Source organism: Patella vulgata, chromosome 2 (assembly GCF_932274485.2).
Source record: "Patella vulgata chromosome 2, xgPatVulg1.2, whole genome shotgun sequence".
Taxonomy (NCBI): Eukaryota; Metazoa; Mollusca; class Gastropoda; family Patellidae; genus Patella; species Patella vulgata.
Genome location: NC_065880.2, coordinates 81,799,131 through 81,820,134, shown reverse-complemented (window position 1 = coordinate 81,820,134; position 21,004 = coordinate 81,799,131). Strand labels below are relative to the sequence as shown.

Genomic DNA, 21,004 nt, shown 5'->3' with positions numbered 1-21,004 from the left:
TGATAAAATTTATATGCATCATTTAAATTTGTGAAACAGAGGTCTATAGAATTTCAGCAATTTCCGTCAATAATTTCTAGAGTTATGGCGACTGTGAACCTTATTATTTAAATTAGTAAAACAAAAAAGCCTGTCAAATTTCAACAATTACTGTAGATTACTTCCTGAGTTGAGACCCTTGTTTCAGTTTATAGAACCTTGAAAACCCTCAAAACAAAAATTATAATCTGATCTGTATGGAACTGTCTTGCAAAGGCCCCCAATTACCTACAAAGGAATAAATATGCGTCAACCCTTGTCAACTGCTCGGACAATTTAGCTGCTGTGGGCGTATGTTTTGTTGCCTGTCAACCTATCTTTTAAAAAAGAAACAAGCCAACAGTTGAGGCTGATGTCCCCCGCCGAAATCCCCAAATAAATAGATGACACATATTAATTAATCACACATCTATTTTTTTCGAAAGTATCAAGCAATCACACTGATTATCAACTATACACTAAGTTTCATCACTCTCTATCAGATAGAATCAAAGTTATCTTGCCCCAAAGCAGGAAATTGCTTATCTCTGCTTCGCTTTAGCTCGATATGTTAATCATTGAACTCAGTCAAGACGAACATCTACATCAAGTTTAAACATTCTACCTCAATTAGAAGAAGAGTTGTTATGTTCCAAAGTCTTGACCAATCAAAATGCTTATTGCTCGTTAGCCTAAGCAGAAAATTCTCATCATCGAACTTAGTCAAGCTAGTCACTCTCACTTAATTGGAACTAAAGTTATCTTGTCCCAAAGCATCAACCAATCAAATTGCTTATCTCTTTTTACCCTAAGCAGAAAATGCTTATCTTCACACTCCATCAAGGTATTGACCTAATAAACACCTACACCAAGTTTGAACATTCTAGCTTAATTAGAAGGAGGGTTATTGTGTTCCAAAGTCTCGGCCAATCAAATTGCTTATCGCTCTGCTTACCCTGAGCAGAAAATGCTCATCATCAAACTTAGTCAAGGTATTGATGTAATGAAACTATACACCAAGTTTCATCTCTCTCACTTAATTAGAACTAAAGTTATTGTGTCCCAAAGCATCAACCAATCAAATTGCTTATCTCTGCTTACCCTAAGCCGAAAATGCTCATCTTCGAACTCCATCAAGGCATTGACCTAATAAACACCTACACCAAGTTTGAACATTCTAGGTCAGTTAGAAGGAGAGTTATTGTGTCCCAAAAAGTGTGACGGACAGACAGACAGACAGACGGACGAGCCCATTTTAATAGTCCCCTGCTTTCTTTGAAAGGCGGGGGACAATAAGTACGCTAGGAAATGTTGACGAATATGTCGATTGGAAATGGAATAGTGTAAGTAGTTAATTGTTTTAGACGATAGCGCATGCTAGAATCAAATGTGATTATTTAGCAGATGATGTCACTCGCTCGTTGTGGTATAGCCACGTTTACTGCCAAATAAATTTTGTGATGTCATTTTTTTAACTTCCGTATATAAGTTGAAAAGGAGTAGACGACGAATGCCGGACTTCTGCTGAAAAATGTATCGACTTTTTACCCGAAAAATATGGTAATTTTGGAGGAATTTGAAACAGGTACGGGTCAGAAGTAGTCGGCATGCTTTCATTCTATGGTATTACAACATCACATAATTTTGTAGGAATAAATTTTAATACCTTACGGGAATTAAATTTTAAAGAGAACGATGTGCACCTATTTTGATGACATATGATTTTTGTGTGTGGTTTAAACTTTCTGCTTAAATAACGATAAGAGTTATGTCCCTTTATTTTCGGTAAAAATGTCCGACAAGAAAAATTTCAAATCCCATCACTGGTTTATGTAATTATTATATGTCACCTCCCTTCCCCCCCTAAATAACGATATATATCAATGTATATGCTTCTATTATTTATAATAAAGTCTTGGCTGAATTTCTTACTTAGTTGATATATTTATTAATAATACCCCGACAGTTGGAATCAATTATAACTGATTCTAATTCGATCACCAGTTAATGGCCCCTGTCTCACAAAGCATTCTCAGGCTTAAGAACTTACTCAACTTTCAATCACTGTTTATAAGAAATATCTTTGATCCAGAAACACAAAACTTGGCTCATAGTTTCTTATTGATGTATTTGATACTTTAAAACAAACAGTTTATAAAGGGCTATATTTTATTTAAAATAAGGCGAACAATTCTGAGTAAATTCTTAATTTAAATCTAAGAATGTTTTGTGAAATGGGGGCCTGGTAAGAGATCTCTTTTTTTTATTTTTTATTTTACCCCGTGTTCATTAGCCCCGTTAGAGCAGAACAGTAGGTTTGTAAAATTACATTACATTTGTTTTTTTTGTTTGGTCGAGGCTTCGATGCTAAGATTAGCTATAACCCACCGTAACTGTTTTGACACGCACAGGTTGTAGGGTTTGGTAGGGTGGGCAACCGGGAGTGAACCTGGGATGTCAAGTCTAGCGAGCCCTGTGTCGTAGATGCTCCCCTGTTCCATCCAATATAGACATTATTCTGCTGGTCCATGAAACACGAGACCATAATCTTCTGTTTATCCAAATAAAAAATCACAATTCGACAACCAGGCTTACAATTTCGTGACCCGCACCAGGATTAAAACACAATTTGCATTGAACAGAAAGACATAAATAAACTGATCACGACTGATAAAAGATTCCGTGTAAATTGATCATCAAAGAAAGATGAAAATGAAGAGGATAGTTAGAGATTGTATCACTACTTCAAAAAAACTAGATAGGATCTTATTCTTTAACCTTAAAGAAAATACAAAAGAGGCAGAAAATCATAAACCTCTAACATCTTTATCAGATAGGTTAGTGCTTCATCGACTGAAAGCACGACTGAGTTCATACAGTAACGAAGTTTTTTTTTTTCTTTTAAAGCAGCTAAACTGCCAATAACTCAATATTTTCAATAAAATTTGAAATTAATAACACAAATGAAATGAAATGGGGTTTAACGTCCTGCTTGGACTGGGCTACTGAAGACGGTTAAAAACATAAATTAAAATTCCATATTGCTCCAACTGAATTAAGATTGATGATGTTATCTTGATGTGAAAGTACAGGATCCTGATCTATACTAATATTAATGACTTTTGTCTGTGTCTGTTGGTGGCTACACTGGGGCTGTCCTAAGGCTAAAATTTGGTGTGTATGGGGAGCAATATAGGCCTGGAGGTGTCAGCCTCCCATTTCCGGTTTCAGAGATATACAGCGCCGGGTCAAAGAATGGAGCCCACACTTAAAAGTACATTTATTTTTATTAGTTTTGAATGACTTTATCCCTCAGTAAATGTTATCTTTATACCAATTATCAATTGTAAAGTAACATCTGAAGACTGTTGTGAATGATGTGCTATGTAATAATACAGTTAGTGCCACCAAATGAGAGAGAGAGAGAGAGAGAGAGATGGGGTTTAACATCCACATATGGTTCAATTTTAATTCAATAACACACTTGCTCATACTATAGGGGTGTTTGGCAGTGGGAGGAATCAGGAAGACCTTCAGAAAACCTTGTCACATACAAGTGGGAAATCAGAACTGCACCACTTGACTCAATGACAGAGCTTATGGTTTCACAGGGACATGTTAAACCATTAAACGACCCCCAACCCCCCACACATACAATTTCAACATATTTCACCTATAGTAAAGTTACAACTCAGTACACATTTAAACCAATAGTTTACATACAGACCAATTCTACAACTTTAACGTTACAACTCACATTTAAACCAATACCTTACATACAGACCAACTCTAAACTTTAACGTTACAACTCAATGACCATTTAAACCACATAGACCAAACTCATCATCAGCTTTAACTAAAGATGAGGATTACTATTGACGTCCTTCTTCTGACATAATCTGAAATCGTCCATCCGAAAAAGTTGTTCACCTTGAATTCACATTCTTAATAAATCTAGGTCTAACTTAAAAGTTAAAGAATTTTAAAGTGCTATTTGAAATACTATAATTTCATTTCAGTCATGTTTGACTGAAGAAGCTTCAAGATGCATTATGTAAAGATTTAGATAAAGAGCTGGACATGCTTGAAACAGTAGTTCAAAAATAGATAATTCAAAATTAATATATTGAAAATGTCAATGAAATAACTTTATTCTGAGTAAGGTTATCAATGTTTGAGGGTGGTTGGATGGCTGAATGGTTGGCGTGCGCGCGCTGTATCATAAAGTCTGTCATTGAGTTGACTGGTGTGGTTTCGAATCCCCGGTTGTACGTGACAAGGAGTAGGGTCGCCTGTCCAACCTCATGGGTTTTCTCCGGGTCCTCCGGTTACCTCCCACTGCTAAAGACCCCTAAAATTAAACCATGTTAGTCCCGAAATGACCTAGTTTGTGTTGAGTGGACGTTAAACCCCATTTCTCTCTCTCAATGTTTGAATTTTTGACAAGATTTGGCATACATTGTTTATTATCACAGCAATACAATCTGATTAAAATATAGATCTTTATTTTATGATCAGTAGTGGAATACAGCGTTTTATCAGTGAAATAAAAGTGTTATTCCACTGGCTGGCAGTAGTCCATGTTGTTTTTACCTAAAATGATTCTAAAATTATAAAATAAATAGAACATTTGTCGTGAATAACATATTTTATTTCATCTCTAAGCAAGAAAACTTTATATTTTCACGAATGCATAGCATTCGTGAAAATATAAGTTTTCTTGCTTCTCGATGAAATAAAATATGTTATTCAATCTAAAACGACAAATATCCTCTATTTATTTCATCTCTAAGCAAGAAAACGTTTATATTTTCACTCATGCTACGCATTCGTGAAAATATAAGTTTTCTTGCTTCTCGATAAAATAAAATATGTTATTCACTCTAAAACGACAAATATCCTCTATATATTTCATTTCGTTTGATTTAACACTTTTGATGGCTTAAAATACATGAAGATCTGAACTTGTTTGGTTTGTTTTCTATCGCTGTGAATGTTTACCCACAGTTCCGTGAGCCAGACAATAAGAACTCAACTCAACAGAACATTTGATTAGCGAATCCTTCACATCAACCAGAACGCGTGTTATTTATTAACAACTCTTTTAAGTGTAGTGAAGACAAGGAAAAGTGTAGTGAAGACAAGTAAAAGAAAAATTTGAACTATAAAAAAGAAATGAAATAGGATCTGTGTTTTAATCAGATTGTCAAAGACTCTTGACATGTACCCAATGTGTTTACTATGTCAGCCCCCCAGGTATACTAATAACCTATGAAGTATATTGCCTATGTTATTACTGTGGTATACGAGGGCGTGTAGATATAGATAATATCCTGAAGTATATAATAATCATTGTACTTCACACCCTATACACTCTACTGTATAAACAACTAAACATCACATAGTCTTTCATCTAAATTATTTACACTGCTTTTTCCAAAAAAAAAAAAAGTGAAATAGAGTGTAACATAACTGTTGTGCATCCAATGGGCTAATGAGGATAGACACAGCTTTTTCCCAAAAAATAAAATAGGGTTTCATGTTGCACCATTTTCCTTCAATGCATAGTCTTTTATCTATCTTCATATACATATCTCATATACCCTATATACGTATACATCTCATATACACAAACTATTTACACTGCTTTATAAACAGGTGGGTTGGATGGCCGAATGGTTAGCACATGCACTCTATCGTAAGGTCTGTCATTGAGTCAACTGGCGGGGTTCAACGTCCACTCAACACAAACTAGGTCATTTCGGGACTAACCTATGGTTCAATTTTATTTCAATAATTTGCTTGTGTGAAGGGGTCTCTAGCAGTGGGAGGAAACCGGAGGACCGACGAGGTTGGACAGGCGACCCTATTGCTTGTACCGGGGAACTCTTCTTCTAAAGATCATTTGTAAGATTTTTAGTCCGTTGTTGTATACTACAATATTGTGAAAGTTCAATCTTTAAAAGGAATATCAGTCCAAAATCGTTCCTATTCCATCCATTATTTGCACATTGTCAACATTCAGCATTCTCTGCAGTCGGTTTAACCATTCAACTAATACCCAGGTCAGTAGATCATCGAGTAATGATATTCTTAATTTGTTTTCTTAAAGATATATTATGTAAGATTTAGATAAAGAGCGGCTCATTCTTACTATAATAGTTCAAAAATAGAGAATGTAAAATTAATATGGTGAAAATGCCATACTGATGCAGGCGTGGATCCAGAGGGGGGGTTCGGGGGTCCCCCCCCCCCCTGCTCAGCTACATACATTTTTTTGTAAACCAACCTTTTTTATGAGAAAAGTGTCATAATTGTGCTTTATCCTTTATCGTCAGATGGTGCGACAAGATGGGCACACTAAGCACTAGATAATGATATAGACATATGTGATATCACAATTAATGCTTTGCATCAATAAAATTGAATCGCAATGTCATCGTATTAATTCATGATAAAAATTGACGTCAAACAGGATGTTGGATTTCTCTGTTTAAAAAGATCAATGTGTATGTATACACGACAAAATGACGATAGAGACCATGTATTTCTCAAAAAATTTGAAGCCGAGGGGGTGGGGGGATACATTTTCTCAGGAACCGGGCAAACCCCCTCCTGCAAAAAATTCCTGGATCCGCCTCTGTGATGCTGATGCTGATAATAAAACACAGTGGCCATACTGATGCTGATAATAAAACACAGTAGTCATACTGATGCAAGCTCATAATAAAACACAGTAGCCATACTGATGCCCATAATAAAACACAGTGGCCATACTGATGTTGAATCCCATAATAAAACACAGTAGCCATAGTGATGCCCATAATAAAACACAGTGGCCATACTGATGCCCATAATAAAACACAGTAGCCATACTGATGCCCTTAATAAAACACAGTAGCCAAACTGATGCCCATAAAACACAGTAGCCATACTGATGCCCATAATAAAACACAGTAGCCATACTGATGAGGAGACTCATAATGAAACAGTAGCCATACTGATGCCCATAATAAAACACAATAGCCATATTGATGCGGGCTCATAATAAAACAGACACCTTCCATGACATTTGTTGTTGCAATAGACTGCAAGAGACCGTTCATTTGAACTTGTGTCACTGATGCATCTTGAGATCTCCCCATCTTCATTAACCCAGTCGGAGCAAAACATAGGATTTTAAACCCCATTTCATTTCATTTCATAACGATTTCAGGACACAAATACTACATTATAACATCAGTCTCAATTGGAAACAGGAAGTATTTATCTACTAAATCATGGATATTTTTGTAAAAATACGAGAAATTATTTACCTTGATGTTTAAACAACAAACTTCAAGCCTGCCTCTAAATGTTTATAACCAAACGAGGCTAGTGTCACCTTCAGAAAACATGATATAAAACTATTATCTCTTCGTGTTGATCATCATCATTTGTTGGATTATTCTATATTATAGTAATATCTACGTACATTATCTCCATGTTCACTGTACCCCACTCTCTTTTATACAAAATCATTGAATCGTATCATCCACACACTGTATCATAACATTTAGTTGATGTACAGGACATCTTACTAACATTTTAAAACGTTACAGACCCACGAACACACATATGAAAACTGACCATCTTCATGCAGAGAAAATTGATAGTCATTGTAGCCACCCATAGAGGTTACAGACCGATGAACACACATGGAGACTGACCATCTTCATGCAGAGGACATATTGTTAGTCACTGTAACCAGCCGTAGAGGTTACAGACCCACGAACACACATGAAAACTGATCATCTGTAAGAGGCCAGTAAGTCGCTTGTCAATTCTCTGGTCACTTCTCCATTAGATAACTTTAATTCAATTTTAGATAAATTACAAAAAGTACAGAATACTGCAGCTAGACTTGTTACTTTAACTAAGAAATGTGACTGCATAACTCCTGTGGAATAATCTACCATTTAGTTTAAGATGTTGTACATCTCTATATTCTTTTAAAACAACAACTTAAAACACATTTATTTAATCAGGCTTTTAACTGACTCTGTATACAATCGTTAACATGTCCATAATCTTGTTGTTTATTTATGATTATATTGTCACTTTGTAAAGTGCCCCTGAATATGTTATATGAAAGGGCGCACTATAAATATGAGCATAATAAATAGATAGAACTCAATGACCATTGAATACCGCTCGGGTTATTCAATGGTTCAAGAGAGTGTATCCCTGCGCATCAGCGAGTGGAATGCGGCAGGGATACACTCGAGTGAACCATTGAATAACCCGAGCGGTATTCAATGGTCATTGAGTTCTGTTTTTATTCTATAACTACATGCAAATCTTAAAATACACTGTACTATCTAGATTATCATAAAAAATCATCACCACTAACGTTAAAATTCATCATAGGTTCCGCCCTTTTTTCTTTTCTTTTTTTACAAAAATTGTGGTTGCCTAGTTGTGACGTCATTACAGTTTGACGTAGTTCTGTAAGTGACGTCATTATGGACAAAAGTATTACGTTTTCAAGCCATTGAATACAACTATAGGTTATTCAATGGCCATTGAATACAACTATAGGTTATTCAATGGCTGTATTCAATGGCCGTATTCAATGATATTTGCTTGTATTTGCATGTAGTTATAGAATAATAATAATAATCTTCATGCAGAGAACATATTGATATTCACTGTAACCACCTGTAGAGGTTTCTAACATGCAAGACATTACACTGTAACCACCTGTAGAGGTTTCTAACATGCAAGACATTACACTGTAACCCAGTCATCATTAAATCTTGTGTATCTAGCATTAATTTTTTCACATTAATTATTATATGAGAACTTTGTTTGGAAATTCATTCAAAATCAGCAAACATCATCTAATTGGTAATTGTGCCAAATTTCAAGCTGCAAACTTTTTAACACATCAAAACATCACAGATCTGTGACCACCATAACTGTCCTGACAGACCAACACCAATACCCAAAAATTCAAAATCAGCAAACATCATTTAATTGGTATAATTGTGCCAAATTTCAAGCTACATACTCTTAAAAATATTAAAACGTTACAGATCTGTGACCACCATAATAACTGTCCTCTCAGACCAAAGCCAACAGACTACAAAAAACTCTTTAACATTATAGACCCTCAAACACACACGATAACCGACCTTTATGATGTACACAGGACATTCAACCAACTACAAAATCTTTCAACATCTAACAACATTACATATCTTCAAACACACACAATAACCGACCTTTATGATGTACACAGGACATTCAACCAACTACAAAATTTTCAACATTTAAAAACATTACAGATCTTCAAACACACACGATAACTGACCAACAGACCCTATGATCTAAAGTATACCTTGTCCAGTTCTTTATCATGTCACAATATATATCCTGGAACACATGATAATTAACCATCTGCAATTCTTCATGTAGAGTAATATTGATAGTCACATACGACCAGTAAGAGGTTTCTATGATCAGCCTGGGGCACCTATATATTAAAGGGGATATGGCTCTATTCTCTGGAATCTAAAAATAGACAAAAATGGTTCTAAAAGCCCCTAAAAGCCCCCCACACACACACACACACTCATTTCAAAATAAGTGAAATGAAATGAAGTGGTGTTACAGACTATTCTTTATCATTTTAGAACTGGATTATCCAATAAATAATTTTTTTAAATTTCGAAAAATAAATATTGAAACAAATTAGAGCATATTTCTGTGTATGAGGGAAATTTGAGTAAGACAGTAGCACTACGGCCTACTTGTATTTCAATTTCACCTGCCAAAGGATCTTTAACCTCAACATTTTTTTTTTGTCAGGCATTAAGAGGAAACCAGACTTGATAATTGTGGGGAACTTTCTCAACTAACACCAGGATCGAAATGAAGACTGGCATATAACCCACTCGTTGTGTAGAAGACTGGCATAACCCACTCGTTGTGTGTAGAAAGTAATTTTGAGTTATTCCTAATGATGTAGGATATATGTGTAAGCACTGAGAATACGATTCACTCGACACAAACTAGGTCATTTTGAGACTAACATATAGTTCAATTTTATTTCAATAATTTGCTTGTGCGTATGGGTCTTTAGCAGTGGGAGGAAAACAGTCACAGAGGACCCAGAGAAAACCCCATGAGGTTGGACAGGCGACCCTACTCCTTGTAATGTACAACCGGGGAATTGACAGACCTTATGATGCAACACGCACACGTTAACCATTTGGCCACCCAACCCCCTAATGATAGACCTTATGATTCAACGTACACACGTTAACCATTTGGCCACCCAACCCCATAATGATAGACCTTATGATTCAACGTGCACATGTTAACCATTCGGCCACCCAACCCCCTAATGAAGACGGAACTTGTGAGGCGAAATCACTCTCTGTTTGTGATCCATTCGTCAAGCACAGATTCTTTATTTTAATCAGTGTTTTTAATCATACTTAAAATACAGATGTGACGTCATCCTTTGATGTTGGCGTACCTTTATTTTAAATAATGGTACGGGCAATGTGCCAAGCATACATTATTTATACTAGTTGAAATATTGGACCCGTAAATGCACGTACTGGATAGTGTCTGTATTTTAAGTCGTATAATGGTCTCATGCAAGACATTGTGTAATATTTAAATATAGCACTCGTGCAGTATCAATATATTACGCAATGTCTTGCACTCGACTATTAAACCACACTTACAATACATATCTGGCACAAATATAAAAGTATTAGGTTTTTGTTCAGTACAAATAAAAACATTCTATGATGAAATGAACACTTTTTGTTTCTCTGAATTGAGTATTTCCATAAAAATCAATGACAACAAGTAATGAGAATTCATTTACGCAAAAAACATCAAAAATACTTTGTGGTCAGTATGTTGCCTCTCATTAAAATGATATGAAATAGGGTTTAACATCCTACTGTTCTAGTCTGACCTCTCCCTAAAGATCTTCAGGACAGTAAAAGCTGTGGTAATTAAAGTATTTTTATTAGTTCTGTAAGATATAATTGGTACCATATGGTGCTGTCCATTAAACCACAATATAAACATCATTAGAAACAGGTCTAAAATTCCCCACAATTATAAATAACCCATAATAACTATTAGTAAATAATAAATACTCATTTCTTGCTAAAGTAGCAAAATTATCGGACAATGTTGGAAGATTTTCTTAACTGTGATTCTGCTGGTGGCCAATATAAACAGTACCTTGCAACATTTCATTTAGCTTCTCTCCTAAATGTCAAGCCTAATTGTATAGTATCCCAATTTACCTAAAGCTCCAATTACACAACAAAAGAGAGAGAGAGAGATGGGGTTTAACGTCCACTCGACACAAACTAGGTCATTTCGGGACTAACATATGGTGTCATTTTATTTCAATAATTTGCTTGCAGTGGGAGGAAACCGGAGGACCAGGAGAAAACCCACGAGGTTGGACAGGCGCAATTACACCACAAAACGGGAATAGTACTCATTTAGAGGTTTAACGATACTCATTGGACGCGCACTGGTCTCATTCCTAGATTGAGTAAAGATGCATTATATAAGATTTACAGTTTAAAAATAGATAATGAAAAAGGAATATATTGAAAATTTCAGTCAAATTACTTTAATGTCGGGATATTTAAGTTACATATTAACAGGGATTAAGTAGTGTAATCAATTTAAGTTACATATTAACAGGGATTAAGCAGTGTAATCAATTTAAGTTACATATTAACAGGGATTAAGCAGTGTAATCAATTTAAGTTACATATTAACAGGGATTAAGTAGTGTAATCAATTTAAGTTACATATTAACAGGGATTGAGTCGTGATTAAACTGGATGTAGTCTGAATAATGCACAATTGAACCCAATAACCTTAATTGAGTTATGGTCACTGGTGTTGTGCTCAGGGCAGGGTATTATTGAACTATGGTTACTGTTGCTGTGCTCAGGGCAGGGTATTATTGAACTATGGTTACTGCTGTGCTCAGGGCAAGGTGTAATTGAACTATGGTTACTGGTGCTGTGCTCAGGACAGAGTATAATTATTATTTCCAGAACACCCAATAACACTTTCCATTACCAATACTTGCTTACTGGTACATCAAGATAAGTTAATAATAATTCATATCCAGAAACAAAACAATTAAAATTTACTATAAATAATTTACCTGAAATTCTAGCACTTAATCCATAAATTATTTTAATTATGTCCCAAAATCCTGTTAGTTCTATCTTATCAGCAACTTTGTATAAATCAAAGCTTTAGGATTTAGAGAGCCGAGGTGGCCAAGTGGTAAGATGATGACTCACTAGGCTGGAGGTTGTGTTTTGATCCCTGCATTGGCTGAGAAAACTGAGGTCCTGTTTATACATTGGCATGCAAGTAAAGATCCCTTGGCAGTTGGAATTCGATGTAAGAGTAGGCCATAGTGCCCGTCTTCATTAGCCCAGTCGGAGCAGAACAGTTGGAAATCAAATTCCATTTCATTTCATTTATTTAGGATTTAATAAGACACACTATCATAATTTTTCTGTCAATCAAAGTTTCAGAATTAAATCAGACACCAAATTCCTGAGAGAGATATGGCGTTTAACGTCCACAACACAAACTAGGTCAAATCGGAACTAACACATGGTTCAATTTTATTTCAATAATTCGCTTCTGCATAGGGGTCTTTGTGCAATGGGAGGAAACCTGAGGACCCGGGGGGGAAACCCACAAGGTTGGGCAGGCGACTTTACTCCTTGTCACGTACAACCAGGGAATCGAAACCACACCAGTTGACTCAGTGACAGATATTATAATACAACGTGCACATGCTAATCATTTGGCCATCCAACCTTGCTAATTCCACACAGATAATGAAGATTATCAACATATCATATACTTTAAATGATGTAGGAAGTTTAAAATTCAATTATTTTTCCCTCCTATTAAAGTGAAATAAATACACCCATGGCCATAATCCATGTTATATTCACCATATCATATCCTTAAAATAATATAAAAAGATTGACGTTCATTTTTTTTTCTTCCTCCTCCAGGATACTCAAACTATAATAATGCATGTTATACCATCAACATATTATATGTCATTTATATAATTTTAAGGTTTATTCAATTATTTATCCCTCTTCTGAAATAAATACGACCATAATCCATGTTCCAATTACCATTTTATATCATTTAAATAGTGTTAAAGTCTTTACATATTCGTTCCGCTCAAATAAATCGAAATCTTGTTCTCAAACTTCTCTCTCGAAATGTGAAGACAGACTTAATAAATACAACCATAATCCATGTTCCAGTTACCATATTATATCATTTAAATAGTGTTAAAGTCTTCTCAATTCTATTATCTATTCCTTCCCCTCAGATAAATCCAACTCTTGTTCTCAAACTTCTCTCTCGAAATGTGAAGAAAGACAAAATGTTTATTCAATTACATAGAACCAGTTTACAAAAAAATAAAAATATCTTTCTCTGTAATCTTATTGTGTCTCAAAAAAAGTAGAAGCCTGTCAAAATAACATTTCCTAAATACAAATTACTATTAAGCGGACAAAAAAATGACCAGGATGTTTCAAAGAAGACAAAAACATGTATTTACCAGGAATTCTTGACTTACCGGTACTGTGTGTCAATTATCAGAAATGCTGATAAACAAAAGGTAAATAAAATCTGCGCCTATTAAAAAAGGGCTAAATCTATTTGTTAAGGCCAGCTCAATTTTTGTCAAGGTCGTTGAGATGTAAATAAGGTTAGGGCAAGTGATTGTTGTTGAGATTTAGGTTAGGGTTAGGGTAAGCATTGGGGCTAAGTACAGGGTTAGGGTTAGCGCTAGCCCTGTTTACATCTTGGGACCTATGACGAAAACTTGAGCTAGCCTTATCATTTAGCACTAACCATTAAAAAAGGTATACTAACACAAAAATGGGGATGTTTCAAGGATTAATCCATGCTCAAGATGTATACAATTTATTATAATATTTAATATATAATTGAGAAAATCAAACCAAAATATAAACAACTTTAGGCTCATATTCCTATACTGAGAGGTTCACATGTCAAAAAGAGAGAGAGAGAGAGAGAAATGGGGTTTAACATCCACTCGACACAAACTAGGTCATTTTGAGACTAACATATAGTTCAATTTTATTTCAATAATTCGCTTGCACGTAGGCGTCTTTAGCAGTGGGAGGAAATCGGAGGACCCGGGGAAAACCCACGAGGTTGGACAGGTGACCCTACTCCTTGTTACGTACAACTGGGGATTCGATCAGATGTCAAAAAGAAATTAATTGAAGTACAATCGAGATAATCACTGAATGTCAAAAATTTAAATTCTAAAAAAAATTATTAATCTATATTAATAAAATCAAAGATGTCTCTGTGTGTTTTCGCCCATCATGGTTCGTCATGGCGATCCACCCCGACATACGTGGTATCAAATTAATCAGCATGACCCCGTAAATTATTTAGGCCATTGAATTTTGGCTCCAGGCGAATCACACTTCATTGCGCGGCTTCAATCCCACATACTATGTGTGTCAAATTAACCAGTATATGACTCCGTGAATGTTTAAGGCCATCGAAATTGGGTTCTAGGCGAATTTGGGCCCCAGGCAAAGCCAGGTATCCTGCTAGTATCAGATATTACAAAATACATAACAGTGGATACATTCTTCAGTTTTTGGTTTTTTTATTAAAACTTAAAGATGTATTATGTAAGCAGATCAAACAAGATTGCTAGTTAATAATTTAATTTAAAAAATGATAATAAGACTTTGTTTATTATCGTAACAACGGTATCAATGACAATCATGGCCATAAATCAGCTCAGAATAAAGTTAATTTTCAATATATTCGCTTCTCAGTATCTATTTTTTAACTATGTAGTGAGAATTGTCAGCCCTTTATTTTAATCTAATATAATGCATCTTTATTAAACAGTAAAACAACCAATCCTTTAAATGTTAATAAGAACATCTTTTACTCAGAAATCTTATCTAGATAGTACCTATGCCAAAATAACCGGAGGTATATATATATATATTCTTAGCAACATCCCTGTTTACTCATTAGAAACTGTCAACATACCCATGGAAAACATCTGCTACACATGTACGAAATTTAACGGGGTTGAAAATAATCTGTGAAGTTTATCAAAATCCAGACTGATTTAAGAAATATTTAAATTTAACTTTACATGTATATTTTAGATAAGCTTTCTCACAGATGTATGATACAAGTGTAATTTCTTTTCCATTTATAATGAATGAATTCAAGCAGTGCTCCTCAAAGAGAAAGCAGTTGGCTTCCAGGACAGGAATTTAAAATCTAAGGTATGGAATGTGACCCCAGACTCTGAATCTGATGAGAACTACTGAGCACTGCCATAAACTTTGTTTTAAACATTAAATTGGCTATAATTATATTTTCTATTTTAGACATGTTTATTAATTACATCAAAAAGCAAGAATATTTTTAGCCATGCGATCTTCCCGAATTGAGTAGAATACAGTGCAACATGAATTTAAAAGTAATTATCATGCACATTAATTAATGCAGTGGGGTCCTCAGTTGTCAAGGAGAGAGAAATGGAGTTTAACGTTCACTTGACACAGAACTAGGTCATTTCAGGACTAACACATGGTTTAATTTTATTTCATTAATTCACTTACACGGAGGGTCTTTAAATGTGGGAGGAAAGCGAAAGACCTGGAGAAAACCCACGAGGTTGAACTGGCGATCCTAATCCTTGCCATGTACAATGACAAGACCTTATGATCCCATGTGCACACTTTAACCATTCAGCCACCCAACCACCAACCTCGGTAGTCAAGCCAGTCCTTGGTTCAATACATGGCACTGACCAAGTAGACGCTTCCTGATTTTTCATACCTTATTCCCACTCAGGAGCAAATGAAAAAATATAATTGCTGAGCGATCGACAGGAAAATGAGCCATCCATCCACACTAGAGAGAGAGAGAGAAATGGGATTTAAGTCCACCTGACACAAACTAGGTCATTTCGTGACTAACACATGGATCAATTTTATTTCAAAAATCGCTTATGCGTAGGGGTCTTTAGCAGTGGGAGGAAACCAGAGGACCCGGGGGGGAAAAACCACGAGGTTGGACAGGCGATTCTACTCGTCACGTACAACCAGGGAATTGAAACCCACCTGTTGACTCAATGACAGACCTTATGATACAGCGTGCACGTGCTAACCATTCGGCCATCCAACCCCGTATCTAAAATAAACAATGACATCTATACTGTGTCTCAAAATGATCAAAAAGTAAAGTGTTGAAGTCACATCAAATTTCATCCCATCCCAGCCAATATCACTCTCAAAATAATCCAAGCACTGTATCAAGTAGATTTAAAATTCATCACATCCACAGTCATTGTTGTTTGTATTTCAGAGGAGAACCAAAAAAAGCTCCCCTCAATCAACGAATTGAAAAAAATCGCTCCCCACAATCAACGAATTGAAAAAATCTCTCCCCTCAAAAAACTCTCCCAGTTTTGATAAGAAGAGTGATTTAGAAATTATGGAGAGTGATCAGATATTAAGGAGAGTGATTAGTTATATGCATGGCAAATGGTTCTAAGATCAATAACTGCATGTAATGGGGTCATTCCTGGTTTCATAAATGATAATAAACCCCCAATGACTATGTAAAGGAGAGCGATTTTCAGTTTTAAGGGGAGGGAAAAAAAACTCCCCTAGGTCGACATTCAGGTGAGCGGAAGGTGCTCAAGAGCAATCGCTCGCCTTAAAAAAACAATGACTGCATCCAGTCCCTGGATGGGAATACACTTAAAAAAATATATAAAAGAATTTTATACTGACCATCAACACTACAGGTGAATCTCCTCTACGACACAATGATGTCATCACACACAAACCTAACACTTCACATTTACAAGTGTTAGAAACATAATTAAAACGCGGACACGAGTTGCTGTAAAAGTGACAATTTCATCTCTTGATACGTAATTAAATTCACTGTTGGATACCTCGGACAACCCAAGTAGGTACTTCTCGATGTTTTAGCAATAAAAATATCTATATTATTCATCCAAATCACCACCTTTTTTTTGGAATGGCTTTAGGCAATAATTCAAATCAGTTCTCCATCTTCAATACTATCAATAAATACCTACATTGTTTTCTAGGTTGTCAATATATCACAATATTATCAATAAATATAGTTTTTAGTTTGTTTATAAACAAATCTCACAATTACCTTATATCGTCACAGTATATTAACAATATAAAGATTGCAACGCAAAGTAATTAATGGGAATTTTATAATTTTTGTTTTCCAAGCACAGATTTCCACAATTATATATTTTTATCAAGGAGTTATTTATGTCACATATTCCAGCGAAAAAACATTACTTATAAACTCGAGTTCCCTGTCAGGATGATTAAGGTCCAGCAACGACAATATAATAAACCTCAGTGCACTATCAGAATGTCTATATGTCTAACATCAACAACACAATAAATGTGAATCCGAAGACTTTATGTGTAATGGTCCACAAAAGGAAACAATAAACGTGAATCCAAAGACTGTTATGGTCCACAAATGGAAATATAATAAACTGGAATCTGAAGACTTTATGTGTAATGGTCCACAAACGGAAATATAACAAACTTAAATCCAAAGATTATATATGTAATGGTCCAGAAATTCAAACAATAAACATGTATCTGAAGACTTTATGTGTAATGGTCCACAAACGGAAACAATAAAAGTGTATCTGAAGACTTTATGTGTAATGCAGGTCCACAAATGGAAATATAATAAACGTGAATCCGACGACTATATATGTATTGGTCCACAAACGGAAACAATATAACATGAATCCGAAGAGTTTATGTGTAATGGTCCACAAACGGAAATATAATGAACTTGAATCCAAAGACTTTATGTGTAATGGTCCACAAATGGAAATATAATAAACTTGCAACCTCAGATTAGATACAGACACAACTAACACCGAACAGACCAACAGTCCAATCATTATAAATAAAACACTGAGAAACTTCACTACACCTACACTTATGTATTTGTGAAGTTAAAAACATTTGGTATATAAAAACAGTATGATATATGTCCAGTCCATGAGTTCAGACAGAGTTAAAGGTAATTTGAGCCAGGAATTTAAAACCTTGAAACTCAGTGAGAGAAGGAGATGATGATTTTAACCTACCCTATCATCCATCATTAAGTAGTGTCATTAATAAACGATCCTGCTATAGCTCACTAGTTCAACAACAGTTTTAACCCACTCTATTGACTCCTTATAGTGAACGAACATAGATTACAAACATACATATGAGGTTGTTTGTTTTGAGATGTCTGGAGTTAGAGATTAGAGATTTACAGCGGCACAGAAATTTGTGAAATGCTTGCACTTCTATCTATTCCACAAAAAAAGTTTAGAGCCACGGTGGATTAAGTGGGTAAGACGTTAGCTCGCTAGCCTGCAGGTCGCGTGTTCAATCCCTGCATGGTCAAGAAAGTTCATCCGGATTTTCCGATGTGGTTTCCCCTAACCTAACAAGGACAGCTGTCTAGTCGGTCATATATATGGGACGAAAAGCAGGTCCTGTGTATACCTTGGCTTGTAAATAAAGATCACTTGGCAGTTGGAAATCAATATAAGAGTAGGCCATAGTGCTGCTACCTGGGCAAAATTTCCCTCATAGCACACTGTATGGCGTATGTTCGTCTTCATTAGCCCAGTCTTATACTCTGCATCGACTTATATATGGATGAAGGTAAACGCAAAATTGACATCAAAAAATGTTTTTTCATATATTAAAAAATTAAGTAAATTCTATCTAAAATTTCACTAAACTACTGCATTCATAATAAAATTCCAATTCTAAAAAAAGTATCAATATTAGTTAAACAAAATACAGCATGTTTTCTCTGATATTAATGATTATGTTTTTTTTACGTATCTATTAATGTCTTATCACTGTTGTAATTTTATTTATTTTTAAAGTTGTTCTTATGTAAAGGCCCCCCCCTCCCCCCCCCCCGAAAGCATCTTGTCAGTACTATAAAAAAACTTTTCAAACTGAAATAGTCATAAATCACCACTGGTGATGAAATACGAAGACAAGTTCCTTCATATGGGATAAAATATGACCACAATTTCTGATAAATATACATATATCATGTTGATTGATCCAGACTATTTGAAACATGCTTCTTTACTTACCATCTTTCCTTCTTTCTATCTGTCTAACAATCTACTACATCAGCTGTTGTAGATATTTCTTGTTTAAGTCTTTAACATATTATAATCTACCACTACTTAATCAACATATTATAATCTATCACCACTTTAAAGGTGCAATATTGTTCATTATAACACAATTTTATGGATTTACTCCTACATGCAAAGTTCCAATACTCTTACAGTTATCTTTATCAAACAATGATCAATAATGAATAACATCCATACAATTATTAATTATTGATCATTGCTTTATAAAGATACCAGTATTGAAACCTTGCATGTAATAAACCAAGAAGTAGTAAATCCATAATGCTGTGTTATTATGAATATTTTACCTCTACTTATAAATGTCATTTATAAACAACAATATCCAGTCTTTGTTAAAGTAGTAATATTGTTATCAATTTAATTTTAGCAACAACATCCAGTCTTTGTTAAAGTAGTAATATTGTTATTAATTTATAAAACCAACAACATCCAGTCATTGTCAAAGTAGTAATATTGTTATTAATTTAATTAAACCAACTTAACATCCAGTCTTTGTTAAAGTAGTAATATTGTTGTTAATTTATTAAAACCACCACATCCAGTCATTGTCAAAGTAGTAATATTGCTATAAATTTATCAAAACAAACAATATCCAGTCATTCTCAAAGTAGTAATATTGTTATCAATTTATTAAAACCAACCAGTGTCCATCCAGTCTTTGTTATAAATTTATTAAAACCATGTCCAGTCTTTGTTATAGTAGTAATATTGTTATAAATTTATCAAAACCAACGACATCCAGTCATTGTCAAAGTAGAAATATTGTTATTAATTTATCAAAACCAACATTTTAAAATAGCAATAGTCTTATTAATTCATAAAAACCACCCAGTGTCCAGTCTTTATATGGAGTCAAATCATACAACCGGTATATTACCAAATGAAACAAAAAATCAAATCTCGTCAATACTATATTTCAATTCTTCTGTGGTCATAGCCCAGGTTTAACATGCATTATGCAAGAGATAAATCTATCTATGGCAGGCCTTAAATGTTATATGAACTATTATTAATAAGACCATAATCAACTCTCGATACCATCTGATCGGTCTGATTTTTAACAGATTTAAATCCAATTTGCAGTTCAACAGCAGTTGATAGACAACGGTAAAAATGGACAATCGCGACTTTCTTCTTTATTATTGTAACAGTAACAATGGCAATCGAGGCTACACTATAATGTGCATCACTGATATCTCGGCTCAGAGTGAAGTAATTTTACTGAAATTTACAGCAATTCCCTTTACATTATCTTTTTTTTAATTATTATATAAGAAATATCTGCTCTTTATCTTATCTTCCATAATGCCACTTTAAACACAACTATAGCACAACCTTAACTCAAGGTCATAGGCGTAGGAGCCGGGGGGGGGGGGGGGGGGCAATAAAAATTTATTTTCGGGCAATGAAAAATTCGACGACCTTTTTTTTCTATTAACGTTTAGAGAAAAAATTTAACTAACTTATTTCTATGAGATCCACACTGCCCGAAAAGTATTTTCTCGTCTTTTTCTTGTCCACTGCATGCCCGAAAATATGCCCGAAGCTCTCTTATGATATGTATGCCCGAAAAACCGGTATTGATTTCGGGCAATTTTTCTTATGCCCCCCCTGAATTACTTTGAG

At 34.8% G+C, this 21,004-nt stretch overlaps 1 protein-coding gene across 4 annotated transcripts in view; it reads right to left on the bottom strand.

Moving 5' to 3' along the window:
- The window catches only part of LOC126810366 (inositol 1,4,5-triphosphate receptor associated 1), a 102,523-nt gene extending 89,092 nt beyond the window's left edge, over positions 1 to 13,431 (bottom strand). Inside the window, exon 1 of one of the 4 annotated variants that reach the window (XM_056098431.1) lies at positions 13,369 to 13,431. In XM_056098431.1, the coding sequence (XP_055954406.1) occupies positions 13,369 to 13,371 (3 nt within the window). In that variant the 5' untranslated portion in view covers positions 13,372 to 13,431. Of the gene's footprint in view, positions 1 to 7,334; positions 7,452 to 12,223; positions 13,017 to 13,229; positions 13,248 to 13,368 lie in introns of those variants that run through there. The other 3 variants (XM_050535387.2, XM_050535389.2, XM_050535388.2) reach the window with 3 other exon arrangements.
- Between the last annotated feature and the right edge of the window lie 7,573 nt (positions 13,432 to 21,004).